Source organism: Schistocerca piceifrons, chromosome 2 (genome assembly GCF_021461385.2).
Source record: "Schistocerca piceifrons isolate TAMUIC-IGC-003096 chromosome 2, iqSchPice1.1, whole genome shotgun sequence".
NCBI classification, from domain to species: domain Eukaryota; kingdom Metazoa; phylum Arthropoda; class Insecta; order Orthoptera; family Acrididae; genus Schistocerca; species Schistocerca piceifrons.
Genome location: NC_060139.1, coordinates 205,160,219 through 205,174,685, shown reverse-complemented (window position 1 = coordinate 205,174,685; position 14,467 = coordinate 205,160,219). Strand labels below are relative to the sequence as shown.

At 40.6% G+C, this 14,467-nt stretch overlaps 1 protein-coding gene across 1 annotated transcript in view; it reads left to right on the top strand.

Moving 5' to 3' along the window:
• LOC124775261 (inter-alpha-trypsin inhibitor heavy chain H4-like) overlaps positions 1-14,467 on the top strand; it is a 208,940-nt gene that overhangs the window by 124,064 nt on the left and 70,409 nt on the right. The window contains exons 3-4 of the mRNA XM_047250099.1: positions 3,734-3,844; positions 3,943-4,081. Coding sequence (XP_047106055.1) covers positions 3,734-3,844; positions 3,943-4,081 — 250 coding nt within the window. The remainder of the gene's footprint in view (positions 1-3,733; positions 3,845-3,942; positions 4,082-14,467) is intronic.

Below are 14,467 nucleotides of genomic sequence, written 5' to 3'. Positions count from 1 at the left end.
GACCTCCGTTTGATACTAATAGACTTCTCTTTGTCAGTGGTAGTGGCAGCTTGCTAAAATGTTGGAAAACAAACTTAATGCACATCAGTATAAAAAACAGTCATGTAATACAAGACTAAAAGTGTGCTGCTTGACACTCACGTCAATTAAATACCTAGGCGAAACGTTGTAAAGTGATGTGAAATTGAACTAGCACGAAAAGACCGTAGTAGGGAAGGTGTATGGTCGACTTCGGTTTACTGGGAGAAATTTTAGGAAAACGTAGCTCATCTACAAAGGAGACCACGTATACATAACTTGTGAGACACATTCTGCTCTAGTGTTTGGGATCCGCAAAGGTCGAATTAAAGAAAGACATCTAAGCAATTCACATGCGTATTACTAGGTATCTTATCGGTAGACGTGATCAATATGCGAGTATTACGAAGATGGTTCGTAAACTGAAATCGGAATCCGCGAAGGGGAGGCGACGTTCTTTGCGCGAAATACTACCGAGAAAATTCAGCAAACTGATAGTCGCAGCCGACTGTAGAACATTCTGCTGCCGCCAACACACAGTCGGCTTAAGGACTGCGAAGACGAGGCAAATTAGAGCTCGTACAGAGACGTATAGACAGTCTATTTTACCTCGCTCCATTTGCTAGTGGAACATGAAAGACAATGGCTAGTCGTAATTCACGGTACCCTTCGCCATGCACCATACAGTGGCTTGCAGGGTACGTATGTGATGTCGATGTAATTTCGTATTCGCACTATTGTTGCCTGCTGAGAAAAAATTGTGGAGACACCACTGTCTGGGCGAGCCCTGAAAATTAAAATTGACAGTAAATTTAGTTCTTCATACTGAAATAAGTTTTTAAAACGACTGGTGAACTTCAACCGATACAGACTTCCCTTTAGTCTGTCATACAAGACATTTAGCAGAAATTAGGTCACGGTTAATTAGCATAGCACAGAATGTTATGGTAAAAAGAAAAGTTGTGATCTATATGAAGGTTAATTTAGACCCTATTGTGCTTTGGTCCTGTTGGAAGTGATACGCCGTTGCTTTCCTGCGTCTTTGAAACTGAGTTATCGAGTCAATTGTAAGGGGACACAGTTAATTTTAACTACGAACTTCGATGCGGAATGGAATTTTTCACACGAATAAATAGCTACGAGAGGTGACAGAAACGAAAAATAGTAAGAGTGGCTGAGGATTGATTTACGAGTCAATGGTGCGTGATCCGGCACCTATACTCTTAGCCATACAATACATCTTAATCATATACTGTATGTTTATGCAACGAATTTGCATCCAACGCAAGAAATACGCTTTAATGCCTGTACTGTTGGTATTTCAGAAAAACATTGTTGTCAATCTTGCAAATGCAAAAGCAACTGTGGACTTAAAGCATAAACTGGTTTCTGTTATATCTGAACTGGGTCCAGTAGTTATAATAGACCTGAGTTTCGTAGCTCACAAATTGACCAGATGCATAAAAATTTCCCTGTTTACACAGTAGAACTTCTAATGCAACTCAGTTCTGTCCTTTCAACTGAGAGATACCTTCGTAACGCTTTAATGTTTATGTGTATACATAGGTGCTAGGCGCTCTGCATTTTGTGTGTCGTTGATAAATGTCATCTTGTTGTACACCATGAGCGGCACTTCCAGACTACTTGCCAGATACGCATTTGGGTACGCAGCTCATCATCAGTGACATCTGACAGAAAGGATAAACATATGTATGCATGCCTATGTCGATAATACAGAAAGCTTCGTAGGCATTAAAGTAAAAAAACAATATCACTTGCGTACTGCGCGCGTAGACATGAAAACAACTTGCCTGTTATTATAAAATCTTAAGATTACAAATAAAGGACTTATTTCAATAGTGGTAAAAGTCCATTTCTGTTCACATTGAGATACAGAGTCCTAAAGTTAAATGAGCGGTGAAAAATCTGCAGTTGAGATACCAGAAATATTCAAGCGTATGGCTTCTTGTTAGAGATGAACCTTTCTTTCTGTTTGTTTGGCTCATTAATTTCAGAAGCATTATAGACAGAAAAGTGGAGGCAATGGGCTTGCACCACTATTGAAATAAGCCCTTCAAATTACGTCAGTTCAGAAACTCAGAAAGCCCGTGAACATTAGAAGTATAATCATAACCCAGTACATAAACGGGCATACATGACTACGGTAGCTTCAATTATCTCGTGGTAAAAACAAAATTTCTCACCTCAGCGGTACACAGATCATTGCATATACATGTTATCAAACTATAAAACGCTAAATGGAATGAGAATGACTATTTTGTTGCAATACATGTAAACAAGACCATCAGACTATTTCTTCAATAGTTGTGTGTGAATTCCAATATCATTTATCTCAAGCACACTTCCGGGTCGTATCGTTAAGACGTTTTATTTCTACCACGAGATAATGAACCTAACATAGTTACGTATGCATGGTTATTTACAAATTTTATTAGAGAGGTTTCTATGTTTCTAGAGTGATATCATTTGTAAACATCGTAGAGGATTTACACCTAAGAGGCACGTCATTTAATGTAGACAATCATAATATGTAAGTAATATTTTTCCCACTATGGTGTATACAATGTTTCTTGTTATTGAAATGAAACATTTGTTATAAAATTGACTTATTGTCGACTGGAAGCATGTGGCACTATAAATATTCGTATAAATATTTATCATGCCAAGATCGCCTAATCACTGCAGTATTCACATTATCTGAGTCAGCATATAACTGTCATCTTCATATGTGATAATGAATCCAGTGATTTTCATCATGATATATAAACTCTAGTTATATGCAGACTGAATATCATGAAAATCCTCACAAAACGTCATTTGCTGAAACCACTAATTCTATAGTGCAGAGTCGCGCGGGGTAGCCGCACTGTCTAGGGCATCTTGTCACGGTCCGCGCGACTGCCCGTCGGAGGTTCAAGTCCTCCCTCGGGCATGTATGTGTGTGTGTGTGTGTGTGTGTGTGTGTGTGTGTGTGTGTGTGTGTGGGGAGGGGGGGGGGGTCCTCAGCGTAAGTTAGTTTAAGTTAGATTAAGTAGTGTGTAAACTTAGAGACCGATGATCTCATCCAAAAATTTCTATAGTGCAGCGATTACACCATCTTAACATAATATACTGCACGTAAATATTTGCTTTTTATCATCTGTAACAGATGAGAATGATGGACTGTGTGTCCGAATACTGATCTGGCAAATGCAAACACCTGAAGTACAGCTAACGGTGTACAGCAAGTTTCTCTCACGTTTCCATTTCTATTCTAAACGATTTTTCGCAGTAGTAGTAGTTTCATCGATTTCTAGATTCTTTGGTGTTGTTTTATTCTAGAACAGAGAGACACTCCCGTCTAAAGTTTTTGTTTTTTGGGGAGACTTCATCTTTCTAATTTGGCACAGGTGCTTGGCAACTATTCCATCTGAAATTCATGCGCTTCATTCCAGATATTGCTTTTTCAGACGAACGTAACACGAAAGCTCCTCTGATGCTATGCAACTCCGTTCTTTCGCTCAATTTTATTATTTTTGCTGATTAATAGACAAAATTATGAAAGTGAAGCGTGCGAATCTCTCTCTCTCTCTCTCTCTCTCTCTCTCTCTCTCTCTCTCTCTCATCATGATTGTGATGGTGGTGGTGGTGGTGGTGGTGATAATAGTAGAGCACGCGATATTTTTGTAATATCTTCTTGTTTCGCATGTTTCAGTGAGTCTGACGGCAAGGTGTACGAAGCTTACGTGAAGGAGAAGGAGGAAGCGAAGAAGGAATACCAGCAGGCAGTGGCCAGCGGACAGACAGCGGCTCACGTTGCTGTCAGGTGAGTAACTAGTTAGAGCGAACACAGAAGCTAATAGTGCATGCAGCCTCGTAATTCGTAGTTCTTAACGAATCCTGTCGCACCTTCGTACTTTTCAGTGCGCGAGACTCCAACACATTTACCGTGTCCGTAAACGTGGAGGCGGGCAGCAAGGTCACGTACAACCTGACTTACGAGGAGCTGCTGACGCGCCGCCTCGGCTCCTACAACCACGTCATCAACCTACAGCCTGGGCAGGTAAGCAACCCAACTGACGGCCGCGCGCCGCACTTCTGCAGCTATCCTCGTGTGAAGGCGCTCCACTGAAGGCTGACTCCTTTCCTTATCCTCATTGCTGGCCGTTAGAACACCACAAATACGGCGCGCAGTAAATGTCAAATTGAGGTGAAGTGCAATAGATGTTTGGATGGCATGTCAGCGCAATCGCACAAACCAGATACGAGTAACGCCACTTACATTCTTGGGCGCAAGGGAAGATTACACATTGGATCTACATCTACATCATAATCAGCAAGTCACCTGATGTGTGGCAGAGCGTACTTCCGGTACCACTATCTGATCCCTCCAACGATGTTACACTCGCGAATAGTGCGTAGGAAGAATGATTATCGGCAAGCCTCTGTATTGGCTCTAATTTCTCTAATTTTCTCGTCGTGGTCAATACGCGAGATGTATGTGGAGGGAAGTAATGTGTTGATCAGGTTACCATCCATTCAGAGGCTTTTGCACGCAGCGACCGTTTTTTTGATTTTTAAATAATAGTCCTTTGGAATTTTTACTGGCAGATTTAGATTTCAGCTAGAAACCAGCCATTCTCAATGCACTATCTTCTTTGAGTATTCAATGAACTGTGTACAAAGCCAGACCAACAGGCATTACATGCATTGACCAAAAAAGGATAGTGCATTGAGAATGGCTAGTTTCTAACTGAAATCTATATCAACCAATAAAAATTCCAAAGGACGACTGATAGCTGAAATCTATTATTTACAAAGTAATGTGTTGTCCGACTCCTCCTCAAAAGTGCTGTCCCGAAATTTCAGTAGTAAATATCTCCGTGATGGACAAAGCCTCTCTTATAACGTCTGCCAGAGGAGTTTGTTTAGCATCTCCAAAACTCTCTCTCACCAGCTAACGATCCCGTGAAGCAACGCGCCGCTCTTCGTTGTATCTTCTTTATCTCCTCTATCAGTCCTATCTGATAGGGATCCCAGACAGATAGAAAATACTCGAGAATCGGGCCAACAAGCGCCTTATAAGCCATCCGATGAATCTGAGTCTGGCATCCACTTTTCCCACTATCTGTTTTATGTGGTCATTCCACTTAAGGTCGGTCTGGGTAGTTACTCCTAGATATTTTACGGCAGATGCTGTCTCCAGCTGTTAGTCATCAATAGTGTAGCTGTATAGTAGTGGATTCCTTTTCCTATTTATGCGCAATATATTACATTTATTTACGTTCATGGTCAACTGCCAGAGCCTGCACCAATCACCAATCATCAACACTCTGCAGGTCGTTCTGCAAATTCTTACTGTCTTCTGGCGTTGCTACTTTGGTACACAACTGCATCATCTGCGAATTTCCTTAAAGAGCATCCGACGCTTTCTGCTAGATCATTTTTTAAATATTGTAACCAGCAACGGTCGTATCACACTTCCCTGTGGTACTCCGGATATTAACTTCAATCTGTCGATTTTATTCCGTTAAGAGCGACGTGTTGAGATCTATCTGCAAGAAAGTCTTGAATCCAATCGCAAGTCTGCTCGTATTTTTTTCATTAAACGGCAATACGGGACAGTGTCAAATTCCTTACTGAAATCAAGGAACACGGCATCAGCCTGAGCGCCGTTGTCCACTGCGCTGTGGATCTCATGGAGGAACAGAGCGAGCTGAGTTTCGCAGGATCTCTGTTTGCGGAATCCATGTTGATTTTTATTTTTATAGAGGAGATGTTTATTTACCAAAACGATCATAATTCTTGAGCATAAAACATATTCCATAATTCAACAACAGATTGAAGTCAACGATATAGGTCTATAACTGTGTGGATCTGTCTTACGGCCCTTGTTTAAAAGCGGGAATGACCTACGCTTTTTTCCAGTGGTTAGGTACCTTTCGTCGCTCAAGCGATTTACTATAAATTGCAGCTAGAAGGGGAGCAAGTTCTTTCGCATAATCTTTATAGAATCTTATAGGTATCCCATCTGGTCCTGACGCCTTTCCACTACTAAGGGATTGTAGCTGCTTTTCAGTTCCGCGATCGGTTATCTCAATATCTGCCATTTCGACATTCGTACGACGGTTGACAGGAGGGACAGTGTTACGATCTTCCACGGTGAAACAACTTCGTAAGGCCGAATTCAGTGTTTCAGCATTCTCACTGTTATCTTCTGTTTCGGTGTCGGTGTGGTCGCTGCGAGAATGAATAGATGATTGTAACCCACTTACTGATTTTCATACGACGAAACTCTCTTAGTAAATGAAGATGGTATCTGTTCTTTCGGACATGTCCGAATGTTGTGAGTGGACATTAAGTTGGGATTGTGGGTCTCAAGAGGAGCGTGCAAGGGATAAATCCATGCAGTCGCACTATCCTCTGTGGATAGAGCGACTGCCATGTAAGCAGGAGATCCTGAGTTCGAGTCCCGGTCGGGGCACAGATTTCTCAACTGTCCCCGTTGATGTATATCAACGCCTGTAGACAGCTTAGGGTCTTGATTTAATTATTTCAAAATCTCTTAGTTTTTACTCAGGTCGGTTGACAACGTCTTACTTTCAAAATCATTGACGCTTCTCTCATTGCTCTCCTTACTCATTTTAGCTTCGTTCGGTTTTTGTTTGTCAGCTAGGTTTTAACTTCTCTTTAATCTGAGATGAAGTCCTCTTTGATTACATAGCGCTTTTCTAACACGGCTATTAAACCATGGTAGATCTCTCCATGGATTTGTCATTTAGAAATAACATTTGAATGTTGGTTGTTTGAGAATATCGTGCTGAGCCCCTTTTAAAAGGAAATGTAGTCCATTAACAAAGGGAGTAGCTTACAAAGCACTCGTTCGACCAATGCTTGAATATTGCTCCTCAGTCTGGGATCCGTACTAGATAGGCCTGACAAAGGAGATAGAGAAAGTCGAAAGAAGAGCAGCATATTTCGTTACAGGTTCATTTAGTAAGCGTGAGAGCGTCAGGGAAATGCTCGGTCAACTGCAGTGGCAAAAGCTGCAAGAGAGGCGTTCTGCATTATGGTATGGTCCACTATTAAAATTCCGAGAGGTTACGTTCCTAGAAGAGTCAAACAATGTACTGAACCATACATGCTCTCGTTCCGCGATTTGTTGCAAAATTTGATCAGAATCCTACGACTGTTCGGCGAAAATGGTATTGATGTGTTCAGGTGGACCATGCCGTACCTCAGCGCTCGAAAGGATACACATATTGTTTGCCCAGCTGTCAAATACGTTGAATCGGAAAATGTAATTGTTTGCAGCAAGATAAGTATTCGCACGGACAGTGAGACGTCTGGAGCACCACGGACTGCCAGTTGTTGTGGCTTCCCTTGGGTTGTTGCAAAAAACAGGCGCTCCGACTATGAGGTACAACGAAGATACTGACACAGGAGGGGCACCACGTAGTGTATCAAACGACTCCCTGATCAGCATACAGCGTCATATCAAAACAGACACAGCTGCGTATGGAAGCACAGAGGAGAAGAAACATACCAGATTCTGTGTGTCATCCTGATGAGTTCCAGCACTGTCGTAATGGGTATACAAGACCAACCTCTGGTAGTACTCGTAGCCAGTTATTTGGACAGAAGGCGCTAAATTTTATTTTCAATATTTCGTTTAATTATTGCCTGAATTCAAAAATTTAAAAAGTTGTCGTAATATACTCATTAAGAGGCGTAACCTTACGTTAAGATAAACAAAGGTTCGAAAAGGTTAACACAAGTCACAAAGTGTAAATATATCTTGAGGCGAACTAACTCAGAGCGCCCAAATTATCCAGACTATATTCGTCCGATATATGAGAATGAGAACACTCGGCGATTTTCAACAGGCCTTACAGGTGATTTCAAACCTTTTCGAAACTTTTTCTCACTTACATCCCCCACAAAAATATGAAAGGAGAAAAGTTGGTCATTACTGCATTTTCGTTGTTCGTGCAGTAAATCTTCAGCATCAGGCATGTGGTTTCAAATTATGACTTCTTTACTCCTTACCCTATTTGCAACACATCTTGCAGAAGTATCCACATGCTATGTTTCTTTGTACTGTTGACTTTCCAAACACAGTTATATATCGTTATACACAATTTTCTTCTCGAAATTTACGTACTCTGTCGTCTACCTCAAATTGATACTTTTACATTTCTCCATCATCCCAGAAAGTTTTTAACATCGTAACGGGATCAACTTGTATGCCACTGAAAGTAACTACAAAATGTACCATTGTGAGACACATAGTTCAGGACATAAGACACCACAAAAATTGAGCCGCGTGAAATACTATCTTTTCTTAAAACCGATCGATTAGATTCTCTTAGTTATTCGGGGGAGGGGGGGGGGGGGGGTTTACTGGTCCTCTCGAACATCGCGGCATGTTATAATTTCGTCGCCTCTTAATATAATGATGATTTCCACTATTCGTTGCATTCCTTGTTTAGCTTTGTCATGACCATCGTAAGTAAGCTTCCAGAAGATAATTATTTGAAGGTACGTAACTGTGTTTGAAAACCTTAACTTTCTAGAGCAAGTTTTCCAATTAGTCCCTACCTCGAGTGACACCTCATTCAGACCATAATGAAACAAAAAACAAACGCGTTCTTCCTGTATTTTGGTCCAGGTGTCAAGGTTCAACCTCCTTGGAGACAACTTGTAGCATGAACGTAATTTAAATAAGACCATTGTATCAGAAAAATTCTAAGGTGTCGCAAGACGAAGTTTCCGTTTTATTTTTACATTATGCAAAGTAAAAATTAATATCTACGAAATACTCATAGGCAAGCCTGTCAGACGATGTGAAATTACCTGCAATGCTAGCTACACAGCGTTTTAAATAAAAATGGTCAAAACTAGAGTTGCTATAATATGTACGGAAACCGTTACCTGTTGAGATATCGCTCAATCTGTCCTCTCACTCCAACCTGTCTGTTACGTAGAAGTAAATACTACGGGCAGTGCTGCATGTGTTCATCACGCAGCCAGAAACATCGTTCAGCGCTTCCTCGTAGTCAACTATGCAGTCTTTCAAATACATCTGACTCCATTCGGATTGCGTCATATACATTGGTCACACGCTCCTGTATCGCCTGCACATTGTTGACGTGTTGGGCATACACTATTGACTTCAGATGTTCCGGTAGCCACAACTCTAACGGATTCATATCTGGTGAACAGACAGGTGGCCATGTTACTGGACCTCCTCGACCAATCCATCGCCCACGAACCATTGCAGTTTACTACTGTCTCACGATCCGTAGAAAATGGCGTAGTGCCGCGTAGTACATAAACCACAGTAGTTACCTTTCTGCAAGGGTAATGTTCACCACTTTGGATTCTGGAGAAATGAAGGAACTTATCTTAGAAGGGACTTATCTTGGAAGATAGATTAAGGAAAGGCAAGCCTACATTTACAGCATTTGTAGACTTAGAGAAAGGTTTTGATAGACCTAGAGAAAGCTTTCGACAATATTGATTGGAAAACTCTCTTTGAAATTCTGAAGGTAGTGGGGGTAAAATACAGAGAGCGAAGGGCTATTTACAACTTGTACAGAAACCAACGCTAGTCATAAGAGTCAAGGGGCATGAAAGGATGGCAGTGGTTGATAAGGGAGTGAGACAATGTTATTCAGTATGTACATTGAACAAGCAGTAAAGGAAAGGAAAGAAAAAATTGGACTAGGAATTAAAGTTCAGGGAGAAGAAATAAATACTTTGAGTTTTGCCGATGATATTGTAATTCTGCCAGACAAAGAAAAGGACTTGTAAGAGCAGTTGAACGGGATGAACAGTGTCCTGAAACGAGGATATAAGATGAACATCAACAGAAATAAAACAAAGTTAATGGAATGTAGTCTAATTAAATCAGGTGATGCTAAAGGAATCGGATTAGGAAACTAGACACTTAGAATAATAGATGAGTTTTCCTATTTGGACAGTAAATTAACTGATTACGGCCAAAGTAGAGGGGATGTAAAATTTAGACTGGCAACGTCGAGGAAAGCATTTCTCAACAAGATAAAAAATTGCTAACATCGAATATAGCTTTAAATGTTAGGAAGTCTTTTCCGAAGGTATTTGTCTGGAGTGTGGCCATGTATGGAAGTGAAACATGGACGATAAAAAGTTCAGATTAAAAGAGAATAGAAGCTTTCGGAATATTGTGCTGCAGAGGAATGCTGAAGATCATACGGATCGATCACGCAACTAATGAGGAAGTCCTGAATAGAACTGGGGATACAAGACACATTCACAAGACACATTCAGACATCAAGGGATCACCAGTTTAGTGTTGGAGGGAAGTGTGGGGGATAAAAATCGCAGAGGGAGACAAGAGATGAGTAAGTAAGTAGATTCAGCAGGATGTCAGTTGCAGCAGTTATTCGATGAAGATGCTTGCACAGGATAGATTGCCAAAGAGAACTGCATCAACCCAGTCTTCGGACTGAAGACCACAACAATAATAACGACGTAATGTTGACCAATAACGCTGGTAACTCATGATGCAAAACTCGCAGATGCACAGTAGCTATTACTTCGTTTGGTAAAATTTGTGTCCTATTAGTCTCATTAACAATTTTTGCTGATACAGTGATACTGAAACGATCCAGATTCCTCGCCTACATGACTGTTCGAATGTTTACACCTGCCCATACGTGAGTACAGTCGAAATTTGCTATGTCATCTCTTATGACTCTACACATTACATGTCACATGTAAAAGGGTCCATATCTCCACAGGTATTGGTTTTCGGACATACTTAGTTACATGAACTTCTAGTTTTGCCCATTACTACGTTCTGTGGGAGTAAGTGACACTTTGTTTTAAAACATTCTGTACTTTTTTCTCAATTGCTTGTTATTGCACGCTCAACAGGATCCTACAGGTTGTGTATTTGCAAATCTGCGCATAAAAAGGTGCTTGCACCAACTTTCCGGAATACCATTATGCAAACGGAGTTGGGTCATAGTTCCGAGAACGACGGAGAACGACCGATAAATCTGGGAAGATAATGCATACGTGGGACAACGCCGCAGCCTCTTAAGACACGTAAACAACTTGGCGGGTAATGACACTTGCAGTCTCTCACTTTACTACGATGTTAGCTGTGACAGAGTCTTTAATAAACACATCTTCACAGCATGTCCAACCGCAACAAAGCTTCATACCTGACTCCAGAACAGGAAAGTGTAAATTTCTGTACTCCAGGAAGAGTAAAATTAATGCTTGGCTGAGTCCCAACTAGTTCACACACATCATTTTCTTTAGGTTAGGTACATCAGCCAGTAAGATCTTCTCACTGGACTTCTGATTCGATTGATGTGGCCTGCGCCTGTATCTTCATCTCAAAGTAGGACTTACCCCTAAAGTCCTCGGTTATTTGTAAGATATCTTCTAATCTCTGTCTTGTCCTACAGTGCTTATTCTCTACAGCTTTCGCTAGTACAATGGAAGCTATGCCCTGATTACTTAACACATCCTTTCCCCTGCCCCTCCTTCTAACCAGTCTTTTTTTAAAAATTCGTTTTCTTGCCGATTCTGAAAAGTACCACCTACTTTTTTCGTTATGAGTCCACTTAATTTTCAGTATCCTTCTGTAACACTATACTTCAGACTCTTTAATTCAATTCTTTTCCGGTTTTTCCACATCCGCGGTTCACTTTCATACAATGCTGGTCTCCAAACGTACTTGTTCAGCAGTTTCTTTCTCAAGTTAAGGGCGGTGTTTAATGCCAGTAGACTTCTTTTGGCCAGGAAAGCCCCCTCTTTGGCTGTGATAATCTGCTGCTTAAATCCTCCTTGTTACGTCCGTTATGCGTTATTTCGCCTCTCACAGTAACGACTATCCCTCAGCTTCTTTGCTACATGGGCCCAGTATCCTTACGTTTGTCCCTGATCTCATCGCTGTACACATAACTGTATCCTCCTTTCTTTGATTTACTCTGTCTTTGTTCTGTGATCATCAGACTGTTCATTACATTCAACAGGTTTTGTAATTATTCGTCAAGTTCACTGCTAAGGGAACATTCCCAAGTGTCAATAAACGATGTTGATGAAATTTGGCGGTTGGGGAGGAATAGCGCAATACGTATTTTTTTGTGCCCAATTTTACTTTTAAGGGATAAAACACAACCCGAAAGGTAATTTAACATTTTAGTTTTAGAAGGACTATCTTCGAAACGATGATATATAAGAGATGTTTTTCATATAAATTTGATACGTAATTAATGTTCTTGAAAACTCCGTAATCAACTTCTGTAGTAATTTGAAATTATACAAAATACCCCACCACTACTAATTTTGAAAAAAGAAAACTTTTGTTCCATCGTAAATTAGGGAAGTTTTCAAGCCACATACATCACTGTGTAATAAAGCTGATTCGTGAACCACCATTTTTGAAGAATAAGCTATACACAATGTGCTGTCTGAGTATTTTCAACATACCTTATTAAAATATCCAAACATTCATTATTATTCTAATTATGTATTTTACATAATTTTTTTTGTTTTAAACTGCTGTTTTACGTTTTTTTGTTTCTTTGTTTTTTAGTTTACCGTCTTACGACCTGTATTTTGTTAAATGAAAATAATAAGTAACTCATTATTATGACAGGAAAACATTACGATATTGATAATCTGTGAGGAAATGCCTAAAACATAACGGTTTTTTACTCCATGCACTTCAAATAAACTAAATTGCTTCATATATTATATACACGACGGAGAAGACAATATGAAACAAAATTCAGCAGGCTTCCAAATTTTCGCGGGTGATCCTCTAAATACCCTGATTTGTGTCAGGCATATTTCAAAAACACTGACAAGCCTTAACCAAGAGAGTTGGTTATGTGCTAGAGACTGTAGCTTGGTTTTACTGTTTCTCAGGTGGAGATTGACGTCATAAACATTCAACAGCTGAAAATCTTCTCACGAAGTTCTTCCAACATCGAAAGCTGAAACGTTCCACGGCTGTATTTGTGCTGTCGAGCCCTTTGGGATCACCAAATGTTTCTTGTCTTCCGGTATGACATTCAAAACGTTTTTTCTTTTTAATTTTTTTTTTTTTTGCTGGGCTTTTTAAAAGAAACTAACGTTGAGTTTGAGCCGAGAATTTGAGAGTCTCTTTTTGAAGCCCCAAATGTCCTTGACAATTTCGAAATCTGGTAAACAAGCATCTGATGAGGTCAAAAGATATTTGAAAGACGTTTTCTTTCCCAGTGAGGGAAAAATATCTCTATTATTGTTAGATTCTTGCTGAGGTCAGTGTGAAAGAAATGTATGAGGCATCGTACCTGAGGACAAGAAACCTGTCCGTCTGGTGATCCCAGAGGGCTCGACGGCACCGACCGGTCCGAGACTCGAACTCGGGACTTTTGCCTTCTACGGGCAAGTCCTCTACCATCTGAGCTACCCAAGCACGACTCATGACCCGCCCCCACAGCTTCAATAGTGCCAGTACCTCTTCTCCAACCTTTCAAACTTCACAGAAGCTCTTCTGCGAACATCAGCGCCCACTCCGCTGCAGAGTAAAAATCTCATACTGGAAACATCCTCCCGGCTGTGGCTAAGCCATGTCTCCGCAATATCGTTTCTTTCAGGAGTGCTAGTTCTGCAGGTTCGCAGAAGGGCTTCTGTGAAGTTTGGAAGGTACGAGACGAGGTACTGGCACAAATGAAGCTGTGAGGACGGGTCGTGAGTCGTGCTTGGGTAGCTAATATGGTAGAGCACTTGCCCCGCGAAAGGCAAAAGTCCTGAGTTCGAGTCTCGGTGAGGCGCACAGTTTCAATCTGCCAGGAAATTTCATATCAGCGCACACTCCGCTGCAGAGTGAAAATCTCATTCTAAAAACAAATGTATTTTCCCTTTCTACCCAACATCCAAGTTTCATCAAGACACTTGGGAACGATTTCACCTGAGAATACCAGTGTCGTCAGCGACTCTTTCCAATGATATGCTTTCAGCCTAAGTTTTAATCCAGCTCTTATATCGCTTTTTTAAATTTCCATTATTGTTTCTTCGTTGTACAGGTTGAGGAGTAGGAGATGCAGATTACATCTTTGCATTACTCTCTTTTCAATTGAAAAACTTATTCCTACTGTCCACCTTGGTTCTGGCACATTTTGTGTATTACCTGTCTTTCCTTACACTGTATACCTATTTTAAAAACGATTTAAAACATCTAATTTTTCTAGGTTGAAGAATCATCTGTAGGTTTCTTGATCCATTGTTAAGATTTCAGTGAAGATTAAAAACCATGGCGTCACTGAGGCTTTAAACTTGTAGCAAAATTAAAAGTTTATTAACATACACAACTTTCACTGTCTGTCCTTTATGCAACTGTCATGTGGGGGCTAGCACAGATTCATGTCAACATCTTTTCTGCTGACAGCATGTTCATTTG